General features: G+C 36.5%; 1 protein-coding gene across 3 annotated transcripts in view; it reads right to left on the bottom strand.

Annotated features, from left to right (window-relative positions):
- SEC23A (SEC23 homolog A, COPII coat complex component) overlaps positions 1-12,985 on the bottom strand; it is a 76,602-nt gene that overhangs the window by 14,042 nt on the left and 49,575 nt on the right. For all 3 annotated transcript variants that reach the window (XM_049611588.1, XM_049611587.1, XM_049611589.1), the window contains 4 exons: positions 8,519-8,596; positions 5,675-5,836; positions 3,404-3,490; positions 1,719-1,874 (listed from right to left, as the gene is read on the bottom strand). In XM_049611588.1, the coding sequence (XP_049467545.1) occupies positions 1,719-1,874; positions 3,404-3,490; positions 5,675-5,836; positions 8,519-8,596 (483 nt within the window). The remainder of the gene's footprint in view (positions 1-1,718; positions 1,875-3,403; positions 3,491-5,674; positions 5,837-8,518; positions 8,597-12,985) is intronic.

Genomic DNA, 12,985 nt, shown 5'->3' with positions numbered 1-12,985 from the left:
AAATCATTTTCTACTCTATGATAAGCAGCTTAACACAAGAAAATTGGCTCTAGAGTCAGAACACCTAGATTCAAATCCCAGTTTCTGCATTTACTGTGTTTCCTTGGCGACAAGTAACCTAAGTCTTGGTTTTATTATCTGTAAAATGGAGGTAACAACAGAATTGTTAGGAGGGTCCAACGGGATAAGGTGTGTAAAGTACTATCAGCTTTGCAAATTCTCAATACATGGTAGCTCCTATTATAAATATAATAAAATCCTAAAAATAACTGCTATCATTTCTGAATAATAGTTACTGATATTTACCACCTACTTTATAATACTGCACTAGGCACTATGGATACGACAATAAATGAAGCAAGATCCCTGCCTTTAAGGAGGAGAGAAACAAACTTATAATAATCTATAATTACTTTATTATAATTCTAATAAAATTACAAGGGAGAAGTAAAAAGTGTTTTCAGAGTGTACAGAGGCACCTGAGGCACCTGGGTGACATAGTCGGTTAAGTGTCCAACTCTTGATTTCTACTCAGGTCGTGATCTCATGGTTTATGAGACTGAGCCCCACATCGGACTCTATGCTGACAGCATAGAGCCTGCTTGGGATTCTGTTTCTCTCTCTCTCTGTCCCTCCCCTGCTTGCTCTCTCTCTCAAAATAAATAAAAACAAAGTTAAAAAACAAAACAAAAAAAAACAAAAAAAACAAGTGTATGGGGGTGTCTGGGTGGCTCAGTAGGTTGAGCATCCAACTCTTGATTTTGGCTCAGGTCATGATCCTAGGCTCATGGGATTGAGCTCCACATCAGGCTCCATGCTGAGCATGAAGCCTGCTTGAGATTCTCTGTCTTTCCCTCTGCCCCTTTCCCCCACTTACTCTCAACCTCAAATTAAATTAAAAAAGGCGGAAGGGAGGAGGCTCTTGAGTGGCTCAGTCAGTCAGGTGTCCAGCTTTGGCTCATGTCATGATCTCGCAGTTCATGAGTTTGAGCCCCACGTTGGGCTCTGTGCTGACAGTTCAGAGCCTGTTGCCTGCTTTGGATTCTGTGTCTTCCTCTCTCTCTGTCCCTTCCCTGCTTGCACTTTCTCTCTCTCAGAAATAAACAAACATTTAAAAAAAAAAGAGTGTATGTTAAGGGGTCTTCAACTTAGCCTTCTGAAAGGCTATATGCACACATATATGTACATGTGTATATGTACATGTATCTTATTTAATCCTAATAATTCTAAAAACCACAAAGCCTTTTGTAATATCAGAATGTTTTCCTATTACATGACAATTTTCTACAAAACTGAAATGACAGAATGAAGAAAACAAAAAATTGTTACCATAAACTTCATATTCATAGACTTTTTCATTAAATACACAGATTAAAGAAAATTACACTGAAAAAGGTACACTAAATTATTTTCCAACTTGCTCTTCTTGCTCAGCTAAAGCAGACAAACCACCATAACACCATCCTGGCTCTGTTATTAAATCTGGGCTGGTAGCAGAAGATGGGAGAAACTGCTAGCTTTAGGTAACGAGTCAATAACCACTGCTTTGCACTCAAAGCTAAGGCAAAAAGCAAGCATATTTTCCCTTGTAAACCTCCTCCTATCCATCTCCTCCCTCTTTTACTTGCCTTGGGAAGCAGTCTATTCAAATTAAAGTCAGAAGGCAAATAGCAACAACTCATTACAAAACTAGCAACAAGCAAATTAACTGTACTTACCTGGCTACCTCCATGTTCAGTATCAATGTATCTTGGCATTGGAAATCTGGAGTGAAGAATCTCCTGGGCATCATCCACTGGGGCTTGTAGAAGATGGCGGAAATTTTCATATTCTGGCATGTCTTGGTATCCTGACTTGCGCCACTGTGCAATGGTCTAATTTTAAAACAATTAAAGGAATTATTACTTTTAATTTCTTACCTATTCAAAATCTTTAAGAGATTTTTACAAAGGAATTAATCTTCAGAAAATAAAAAAACTATAGATCATTATTTCATTTATCTCAGGTTTTAAATTAATACTACTTTCAGTATTTTTGAGTAAATAGATGAAAAATGAGGCTACTTCTCCTTTAAAAGTAAAAAGAAGTAATAAACCAGAAAATTTGCTAACAGAAGACTTCCCAGATACTTCAAAATTAATCACCGACTATTACAAAATCTTTATCAATGGAGTTACATTCTAGCAAGACATGAAAACATAAAAACTTTAATAATAATAGCAATAACACTATAAATATGCCTGGAAAGAGCATCTGAGTCAATTCTTTTATTAAGGTAATGGCTCCAAAAAGCATGGGATTAAATCAACCAAAAATTTAAATTTGGTTTGGTTTCTAACTTAACTGCATCAGTCAATACATACTCTGCATCACTTTATATCTTTGTAGTTAACAGAGGAACAGTCATGTGCATTTCAGACTTCTCCTTTAATTACATTAACAAGCTACTTAAAATTACACACACACACACACACACAAAAGCAAAATATTTCACTCTGTCATGTAATAGGCATTATTCTTAAAAATTAAAGGACATTAGTACTGATATCAATTAAAAACAATAATCAGTAAATCTTTTAAAAGGTCTAGATAATATTACTCAAAAGGATATTTTGAGTAACACCTCTACTCTTACAGTGCAAATCTAAAATCACAACTAAAACAATTGGAAAAGTAAATCTGCACAAGTTACTATAATTCTAGACTAGAAGTTTGAGTGTGAGTCTATGAAAAACGAATCTCTATCTTTCAAGGCATCCAGAAAACAGTACTTTCTTATACAGAGAAAGCATTTAATTATTGCTGAGTGAGTAAGTGCAGGAATGAACAGACCTCGGCTAAAGAACTGAATTAAAGTTTACTGACTACTCAAATACTCTTCTCTTTTCAATAATTTACCATTCCAATTAAGAGAAGGTATAAATTTTAATTCACTTATGCTTTAAATGAGTTTTTAGATCATGTGGAATATTTTTAAGAATAAAGTGCTTTATACACATCATACAGAATACTTTTTAATGATTACGTGAAATAATGAAAGGGAAAGCCTGCCTACTGACAAAGGCAGACTTTTCTCCTCTTGAGGTCTTCAGGTAAAATCAAAAGTATTATACTCCTATGTTTACATCGATGTCCTTACTTTCACAATACTATGCTTTGTGTAAAATCCACTTGTTGAATCGTATGTAGACAAATGGACAAAATAACCACAGGTGGGTAAACTGCAAATGAAGTCTAAAAACCTGTAGTAGGAAAAATCATATTTAAACCTATTTTATAAAAATGGAAATAAAAGTTTATCATAGAGGAAACAGTAGCCATTTAGTGAAGAGGGGAAAGTTTCCATAAATAAAAAGACTTTATTGCACATACATGCATGCCTTTAAATGCTATGGAATCTTACCTCACCATGGTAAATCAAAATCTGGAAGAACGTGTCCATGAGAAGAATGCGATCTGCAAGAATACTGCTGCTATCAAGAAGAACCGGCTAATGGAAGAAAACAATGAGAGAAGAGGAAGATGGAAAAATAAATTATTTAAAGATACAAAATAGATCTTTCCAAGATATTTTTAAAACTTTAAATTTCTACCTTACAACTTAAGACATCTTGCTTTCATGAATTCTTACAGTATATTTTAATTTTCTGAGAAATCACAACTAAAGTAACAATAGAAAACCAGAGTAAAGCCAAGAGAAAATCAGGGATAACTCCTAAGTCTGGTGATGACCCCACTGAGTGACAGACAAAAAGCTTGGGAAAGGGGAAATTTGGAGACAGAAAAATAGTTCTAAATAGAAAATGAAAGGGAGTGGCCAGAATTAATGACATAAATTTGGGTATCACATGCATAAAGATGGTAATTAAAGCTATGTGATTATACTGTATCACTCAGAGAAAGGAAGACAGAGAAGAATCCAGAGATAGAGCCCTAGAGCATGCCAACACTTAAGAGATCTGAAAGGAAGAAGTCAGCAAAAGGAGACGGAGAAGGAACAGGCAGTGATTAGGAGGAAAACTAGTAGGTACTGCAGGTGTCAGAGAAGCCTAGGACAAAAGGTTTCTAAGGACAATCCTCATTAGGTAAATGCTGTTGAGAGTTCTGGCAAGATGTGGGACATTGGTAGCCGCTTGGTAAGAGTTGTTTCAGTGTAATGTTAGGGACAAGAATCTGAATAATCTAGGTTGAGAAGAGAATGTGAGGTGAGATCATACAGTTACTCAAGTAACTTACTGAGTTTAGCTGCAACTGAGACCAAAGAAATGAGGTGGCAATTAGAAAAAATGTGAAGCCAAAGGTGGTTCTATTTGTTGGTTTTTAACGTGGGTGCTATATAGGGTTCTATGTTAATGAGAATGATCCAGAGGAACAGCAGGTGATGATGCAGGAAGGAGGAAAACTCCAAAAGCAAAGCCTTAAGTAAATGAAGCTAATGGCGTTCATGGATTAAATGGCAAGGTTAGAATTTAACAGCAGCAGGTAATAGGGATGGTGGGATTCCAGATTTCTTCTAAACAGTAATCTACATTTTACAGGTATCTAAATTTATATATATTACTCTGAAATTAGAAACAAAATCACTAAAACTTTCTTTCCTGATTCAAAGAACTACAAGACCAAATAAATAACTAGGCCATCACATTAACACCTTATATATTCTAGAAAAGTAGAAACTATGACAAACTGCTAAAAAAAAATTATGGTAACAAAATAGAATGTTTTATAAACTATTTTTTACAAAACAGTATATAAAGGCATCACGAGAGATCATGAATCAAGAGATATTATAAATACCCTCTTTATACTGACCATTCTTCAATATTATTTTCACATATAGTCATTATATACTTTTAAGTGGTAAAACAGACAACATTAGCTACAAAACAGAAAAAACTGTTTATTTGATAATAGGTTAAAATAAGTGGGACAGTTTGCTAGGAATGGCATAGCTTTATCACGGATAACTTTTTTTTTTTTTTTTAATTTTTTTTTTTTCACGTTTATTTATTTTTGAGACAGAGAGAGACAGAGCGTGAATAGGGGAGGGGCAGAGAGAGAGAGGGAGACACAGAATCCGAAGCAGGCTCCAGGCTCTGAGCGGTCAGCACAGAGCCTGACGCGGGGCTCGAACTCACAGACCGCAAGATCATGACCTGAGCCAAAGTCAGATGCTTAACCGACTGAGCCACCCAGGCGCCCCGACGGATAACTTTATCATCACCTAAGCATACATCTTTATAATCAACTGTATCTCATGTTCAAGAGAGGCTACAAGAAAATGACATTTTAAGCAAGAAGCTTTGTTCAGACAGAATGTCCTGTCAGACACTAAACCCTGGAATAAGCTACAGGTTCTAGAATCATTACCTCTGGGCACCGTTAAAGATATGAGAACAATCATAAACCCTACAGAATTTGATCAACCAAATAACTGCATAAATTGATCTTAAAAGTTTCTTCCACCTCAATTTTTCTATTTTTTTAAATGATTTCCTAGTGCAATCTAGCATATAATAAGCACTCATAAATATCTGCAAATATATGAATAATGTAACATAACTTCTTAAACTAAATTCTTGTATGTAGTAACTATATTCCAAGAAAAACTTAATTGTTTTCACTTTTTGATGACACATCACAGCAACAAATTTTTGTTTTCTGTTTCTCTTACCTCTGGTGGTCCACTAAAAGAATATGCATACAGAATAGGCTGAATCATGATTAGAGACTGAGTCAAATCTTGACGCATAAAATGATGACGATAATATGAACTCTCATCAGGACTATTGTTAAAAACTTGCAAGAAAGGAGATCTTCTTAAATGAAACATAAACTACAAGAAAAAAACATGTGAGATAGGTTTTACTGATTTTATTGCAACAGTTTACTATTACAAAAGCATCTGATTATATCTATCAACACAATAAAACAAGTTATAATAAGAACATTCTAAACTGTACTCCTCAGAATCTTACTATGATCTTTATCAGTTATTTAAAAATATAATTCAACAAGAAGACACTTGGTTGAGTGTCCAACTTTTTTATTTTTTTTTTACATTTTATTTTTGATATATATATATAGAGAGAGAGAGAGAAACAGAGCACAAGCGGGGGAGGGGCAGAGAGAGAGGGAGACACAGAATCCGAAACAGGCTCCAGGCTCTGAGCTGTCAGCACAGAGCCCGATGCGGGGCTCGAACTGACGAACCGCGAGATCATGACCTGAGCAGAAGTAAGACGCTTAACCGACTGAGCCACCCAGGCGCCCCATTGGGTGTCCAACTCTTGATTTTGGCTCAGGTCATACTTTCAGGGTCACGGCGTCCTATACGCAGCATGGAGCCTGCTTGGGATTCTCTCTTTCTCTCCCTCTGCCCCTCTCCCCAGCTCACATGTGCACTCTCTCCCTCTCAAAAAATAAGTTAATTAAAAATATGTGTTTAGGTGTGTGTGTGTGTGTATGTATATACAAAACAATAAAAAAATTAAAGTAAAAGAGGTGACTCAAAAGGAAAACAAAAATAGGAACAAAAAACTCCTTGCTCTGGTCTAAGTTATAGTACATGGTGCATTATCAGCATCCTTTGTTTTTATTCCTCATGTCTTTGGCCACAACTCTGAACTTTTTTATTACTATTCCTTACCACCATCAAAAGACTCCAAGAGTAAAAGTAGATTAACAGATTTTCTACTTTTTGTAGGGCTCCCAAAAGTTGTACTGGGAAGGGTCAGCGATGACAAAAAAAAAAAGAAAAGGACTTACATATATTCACATTTTTAAGTTCTTCCTCATCTGTAAGAAACATTCTCTAGACTTTTTTTCATTACTTCTTTCTCCTTTCATTTTCCTTCTACCCACTCCTCATATTAAAGAGCTCAAAAGGGGAAGAGTTAGGCCTGAATAAGAGTCTCAGATACAATCAACAGAATCAGCTCTCCAAAGAATTCTCATTTGTCTTGGAGTTTCCTCCCAACTTCCTTCAGCCCTCAGGGCCCAAGTGCTTGTGTGTTGCTCCTGCCTGGGACTCAATCCACGCTTCTCTCCCAGCAAAGGCAGCTCAGTGACATTCTCATTCCTTTTCTGTTTTCAGTGATCAGAACTCACTGAGAGGCTCTCTCACCCCTCACCACTTTAGCCATTCCTTACTAACAGAAATGTGTAATTGGTAAATTTGGGGGTAAATATTTTAGAAATAAAGACCTTCTTTAAATGTAAGCTATGCCACCTTTTGGAAGACCATCAGGCTTTGAAACCCCCCCAAAAAAATTATTTCTGGGCCCTCTGCTATTTCCAATAGAGGGGAAAAGATGGGATGTCCAGATCTCTTGGGAGATCTATCAACTATCAAAAGCCTAAAGAGAAGGTTTGGAGTTAGGAGAGAAGAAAAAGGAAAGTGTATGGCTTTCAGTCAAATACTTATTAGGCTAATGCCTTCATTGTCTTTCCTATTAGTTTCTGCTACTAATAGGCCTAAGGATTCCCAAATCAAAACGGTTCTGTCTGCTTTAAAACAAATAGACTCTGCCTTTTGCTAGTTCTCCAAACCTGCAACCAGAGGTTTAGGGAAGTCTCCCTGCATAAACAACAAGTTTCTACACCAGAGATCAATAAAAAATGTTCAAAAAAAATATTAATAAGAGTAGTTCAGAAAAGAAAGCTGAAGGTTTAAGCAAAGTTTTCATGGGCAAAATTTAAATTTCCACATCTCAATATAATCATTATTCCAGACTGAGCTAAAATGCTCCTTCTTCTATAAAGGTGTATCACAACATTCACTTGGAAGGATTCCTCTAAATTTCCTTTAAGTTTTGCATATCTCTCATAGCATTTCTCTCTTTCTGTTCTGCATTAGGTATATTTCAAATGACACCCTTCAAACTGAAAGATCCTTGAAAAGAGGATCCATGTCAGCCATCTTTATTCTCCTAAAGTTCCCTTCACACAGAACTCAGGTGAATAAATGTTATCTATGCTATTCATCATATAAATAAGCAACCTAGACTTTTTAAAATATCGATCAAAATAAGACAGGTAGATTCAACTACCCAAGTGGAAAAACTTCCCTAAGATACAGAAAATCAGCTCTTTCTATTTACCTGGTATATCAGATTGTTCTGTAAGACTAGCTGACCAGTAAAGTTACTTCCTTTTGGTACTACTGTAATTAGATCCTTTATATTAGATGGAAAGTTGAAAGTTAATCTGCCTGACATCTGATTCTGGACTCCAGTGTAAATTTCTACTCACCACAAACAGATGAATATTTTCAAGGCCATCATAAAAATACTATACATTTAGGGGTGGGTGTAAAAAAAAAAAAAATACTATATACTTTTCACTGACTACTCAAGCACAATAGTGGTTTCTTAGCTATCCCAAACTTACAACATTACCAAAAGAATAACCCAATACAACAGGTCCTATAAGATGAGTAATAAAATACAACAGGAAAAATGAGACCCAATGCTACTGTCAACACTAAGAAAAGAACATGGACCTTTTATCTACTCACCTGAGGGTAAAGGGAGAAAGTTTCTGAAAATCTGAAGGAGCTTGGATCATCTTTGTGATATTCTCCAAATTTCTGACACTAAATAAAATAAAATGTGTTAGCAATATTTTCCCTGGCACACAGCTAAACAACCCTCTTGCCTATATGTTTTCTATTTTTAAAAAGCTATTACTCTTTAGAAGGCAGATAATTGATATAGGATAAAATCTGAATATTACTTATAGACTTACCAAGAGGATAATTACAACTAAAGAAATACATTTGAATTTGAGAAGCAAACAACATATTGCTCCAATGAAGTAACCACTCATCTTCAAATGTTTGGTTTTTTTTTTTTTTGAGAGAGAGACAGAGAGAGAGAGAGAGAGAGAGAGAGAGAGGGCACAAGTGAGAGAGAGTGGGAGAGGGAGAGACAGATAAGTGGGGCTCACCAAAAGCAGGGCTCGAGCTCACCTGATGTGGGACTTGAACTCACAAACCATGAAATTATGATCTGAGCCAAAGTCAGATGCTTACTGACTGAGCTACCCCAGGTGCCCCAAGAAATCTTTTTTTTTCTTTTAAGTAAGCTCTATGCCCAACATGGAGCTCGAACTCATGACCCGAGATCAAGAGTCACATGCTCTACCAAATGAGCCAGCCAGGAGCCCATTGTTGTTATACTTGGGTAACCAGTGATATCCACAAGGCTAATTTTCAGAGTAGGGCATGCTTGCGACTTATGTCCAAAATTTTCCTTGCATTATTAACATTTTGTATATCACTAAACATAATCTATTATTGCATTGAACATTTTTCATATGACTAAATATAATCTATTATTTTTAAAAGCTGACTAGTATTCCACTACATTAAAATATACACCATAACAATCTTATCTAATCCCTCACTATTAGCATATATATTTATCCTGTTATATCTTTAGGATAAATTCTTAGTGGTAGAATTTCTAGGTAAAAAGAAGTTTTTAAGTTTTTGATATATGTCACCAGCTACCTTCTACATATAAGGTTATACAAATGTTTATAAAAGTTGTACAATTCAAACCTACAAGCTATGATGCTGTTTCCCTGAATACTAACCAATTCTTAAGCATTACTGTGTTTTTCTAATTCTTACCAGTTTCACAAATATTGTTGTCTTTTTCTATTTTCTAACTTTGATTATAAATAAGATTGATAATTTTTTCATATGATTACTGGCCACTTGCATTCCCTCTTTTGCTAATTCCTTGCTCATGACCTTTGCTCTTTTTGCCCAAATCTTATTGATTTATAAGAGCACATATACATGAATATTTCCACATTCTGCCAAATGTAAAGAATATGTCCTACATACAAATCATACATAACAGATGGCATTAAATTCTGCTAATGGTATTTTTACCACACAGATTTTGTTTCATTTTAATACATCTCTTAATATTCTTATTTAATGCTCCTGCTTTTAATTTCATGTTAAAAATCCTTCTGCCTCCAGGTTAAATGCATATTAACCTATTTCCTGATAAATATAGCCTAAAATATAAACTATATATACAACCTAAATAACGTATGTATCGGGTATAAGTATATATGTATAGGTTAAAGTTGTATAGGTTATACTACAGATAACAATATAAAACTTGCATTATATATATATATATATATATATATGTACATTTCTAATCTTTGCATTATTTCTTAAAAAAATTTTTTTAATTTTTTTAATGTTTATTTATTTTTGACAGAGAGAGAGACAGGGCATGAGCGGGGGAGGGGCAGAGAGAGAGGGAGACACAGAATCTGAAACAGGCTCCAGGCTCCGAGCTGTCAGCACAGAGCCTGATGCGGGGCTCGAACTCACAGACCGCAAGATCATGACCGGACGCTCAACTGAATGAGCCACCCAGGTGCCCCACTTAAAAATTTTTTGAACATTTATCAAGTGCCCTAGCATTAATTACTGGAATCATGAGGAGCAGTCCTATACAACCTAACCAAAATACAAATATAGATGGGAAAAAAAAAAAAAGATTGAAGCATAAAGGAAGTGTATCAAAGATTCATGGTCTGACTTATTCAAGAGTTAATAAAACCAGGCAGATAAAGCAACAGTAATATAATTTTCTTGAGGAAAACAACACTTTCAAGATATCTAGTTCTGTCTTTAATTCAGTAATTATTTATGCATAAAGGCATACAAATAAAAGGACCCTAATGGTCAAAGTCTAACCTCTATAAGAAAATGGTACTGGGGCACCGGGTGGCTCAGTCAGTTAAGCGTCCGACTTCAGCTCAGGTCGTGATCGCACAATTCGTGGGTTTGAGCCCCACGTCGGGCTCCGTGCTGACAGCTCAGAGCCTGGAGCCTGTTTCGGATTCTGTGTCTCCTTCTCTCTCTGACCCTCCCCTGTTCATGCTCTGTCTCTCTGTCTCAAAAATAAATAAACGTTTAAAAAAAAATTAAGAAAAAATAAAAAGAAAATGGTACTGACAAATGTGGTCATCTTTTTTTTTTTAATTTATCTTTTAATGTTTATTTATTTTTGACACAGAGAGAGACAGAGCATGAACGGAGGAGGGGCAAAGAGAGGGAGACACAAAATCCGAAGCAGGCTCTAGGCTCTGAGCTATCAGCACAGAGCCTGACACGGGGCTCAAACCCACAGACCATGAGATCACGACCTGAGCTGAAGTCGGACGCTCAACTGACTGGGCCACCCAGGCACTCCAGAAATGTGGTCATCTTTATTTTTTTAATTAATTAATTTATTTATTAACGTTTATTTATTTTGGAGACAGAGAGAGACAGAGCATGAACGGGGGAGGGCCAGAGAGAGAGGGAGACACAGAATCGGAAGCAGGCTCCAGGCTCCGAGCCATCAACCCAGAGCCCAACGCAGGGCTCGAACCCACAGACCGCGAGATCGTGACCTGAGCTGAAGTCGGACGCTCAACCGACTGAGCCACCCAGGTGCCCCAATGTGGTCATCTTTAAAAACAACACATCTAGGGGCGCCTGGGTGGTTCAGTCGGTTAAGCGGCCGACTTCGGCTCAGGGCATGATCTCGTGGTGAGTTCGAGTCCCGCGTCAGGCTCTGTGCTGACAGCTCAGAGCCTGGAGCCTGTTTCAGATTCTGTGTCTCCCTCTCTCTGACCCTCCCCCATTCATGCTCTGTCTCTCTCTGTCTCAAAAACAAATAAACGTTAAAAAAAAAAAATTAAAAAAAAACACATCTAAAGTGCCTTGTCACACTAATGTTAAGAAAAAATTTGGCTGGGGTAGCATTTAGTAGGAAAGTCCCAAGAGTCTTAAACAAGAGACATTTCCTAGGTCAAATCTAATCAGATGAACTGAACAGGGAAAATACAATTATTTTCAAAATAACTAACAAAACACTTGTTAGTGGTAAACCAAAAGTCTAAAATGGAAAAAAAAAAAAGTCAAATATCAAGTTTAAGTTGTAAAAGGATGTCACTCAGTAGAAAAGGTCAGGAGTCAAAAATGTAAGGAACAACAACAAAAAAGGTAAGAAACAAATCCATGAAGCTGGGCATAAATAAGATGGACTCAAAAAGAGACTGAGGATGGATGCAACAAATCATATGTTGATACCAGTGTCTTAAGTGATTCTGACAAAGGAAAGCAAAGACTTACAGTAAGTGTCAGAAGCAATTGTGGTACAGCACCGATCTGGCCATACACTGCCCCATTATCTACAAAACAGTCTTTTTTAAAAAGATGCTTGGTTTCGGGGCACCTGGGTGGCTCAGTCAATTAAGCATCCAACTTTGGCTCAGGTCATGACCTCACGGTTCATGGGTTCAAGCTCCATGTCGGGCTCTGTGCTGATAGCTCGGAGCCTGAAGCCTGCTTTGGATTCTGTGTCTCCCTCTCTCTCTGCCCCTCCCCCCCACACGCTCTGTCTCTCTCAAAAATAAACATTAAAAAAAAATTTTTTTTAAGATGTTTGTTTTGTTTTTTGGGTTTGTTTTTTTTGTTTGTTTGTTTTTGTTTTTTTTTGAGAGAGAATGCATGCACACAGGCTTGCATGCAGGAAAGAGACAGGACATAGGGAGAGAATCTTAAGCAGGCTCCGTGCCTAGCTCAGAGCCTCAGATGTCACTACCGTGAGAGCAATGACCTGAGCAGAAATCAAGTCAAACACTTAACTGATAGAGCCAACCAGGTGCCCCAAAAGATGTTTATGTTTAACAAAAATTAGAGTCATCAAGAAAAAAAGAAAATTATATTCACTATGCCAAATTAAGGCAAGAAGTTTAATATAATTTCATAGATTTTTTTTTCATTAGCAAAAATTTACAAAAGTATAGTACCTAAAAGGTATTACTAACCCCTTCTCTATTTGTGTTATAATTGCTACAGCTAAAATTTCAGCAGTGTGAAATCAGTACAAAAGTGTTTAGCTTCCATAACTAAGGTTCATTGGTCATCACCTGAAGCTTCACTTCAACTGTATGCTAA

Source organism: Panthera uncia (genome assembly GCF_023721935.1).
Source record: "Panthera uncia isolate 11264 chromosome B3 unlocalized genomic scaffold, Puncia_PCG_1.0 HiC_scaffold_1, whole genome shotgun sequence".
Classification (NCBI taxonomy): Eukaryota; Metazoa; Chordata; class Mammalia; order Carnivora; family Felidae; genus Panthera; species Panthera uncia.
The sequence above is the reverse complement of the archived record's forward strand: the minus strand, read 5'-3'. Positions and strand labels throughout refer to the sequence as shown.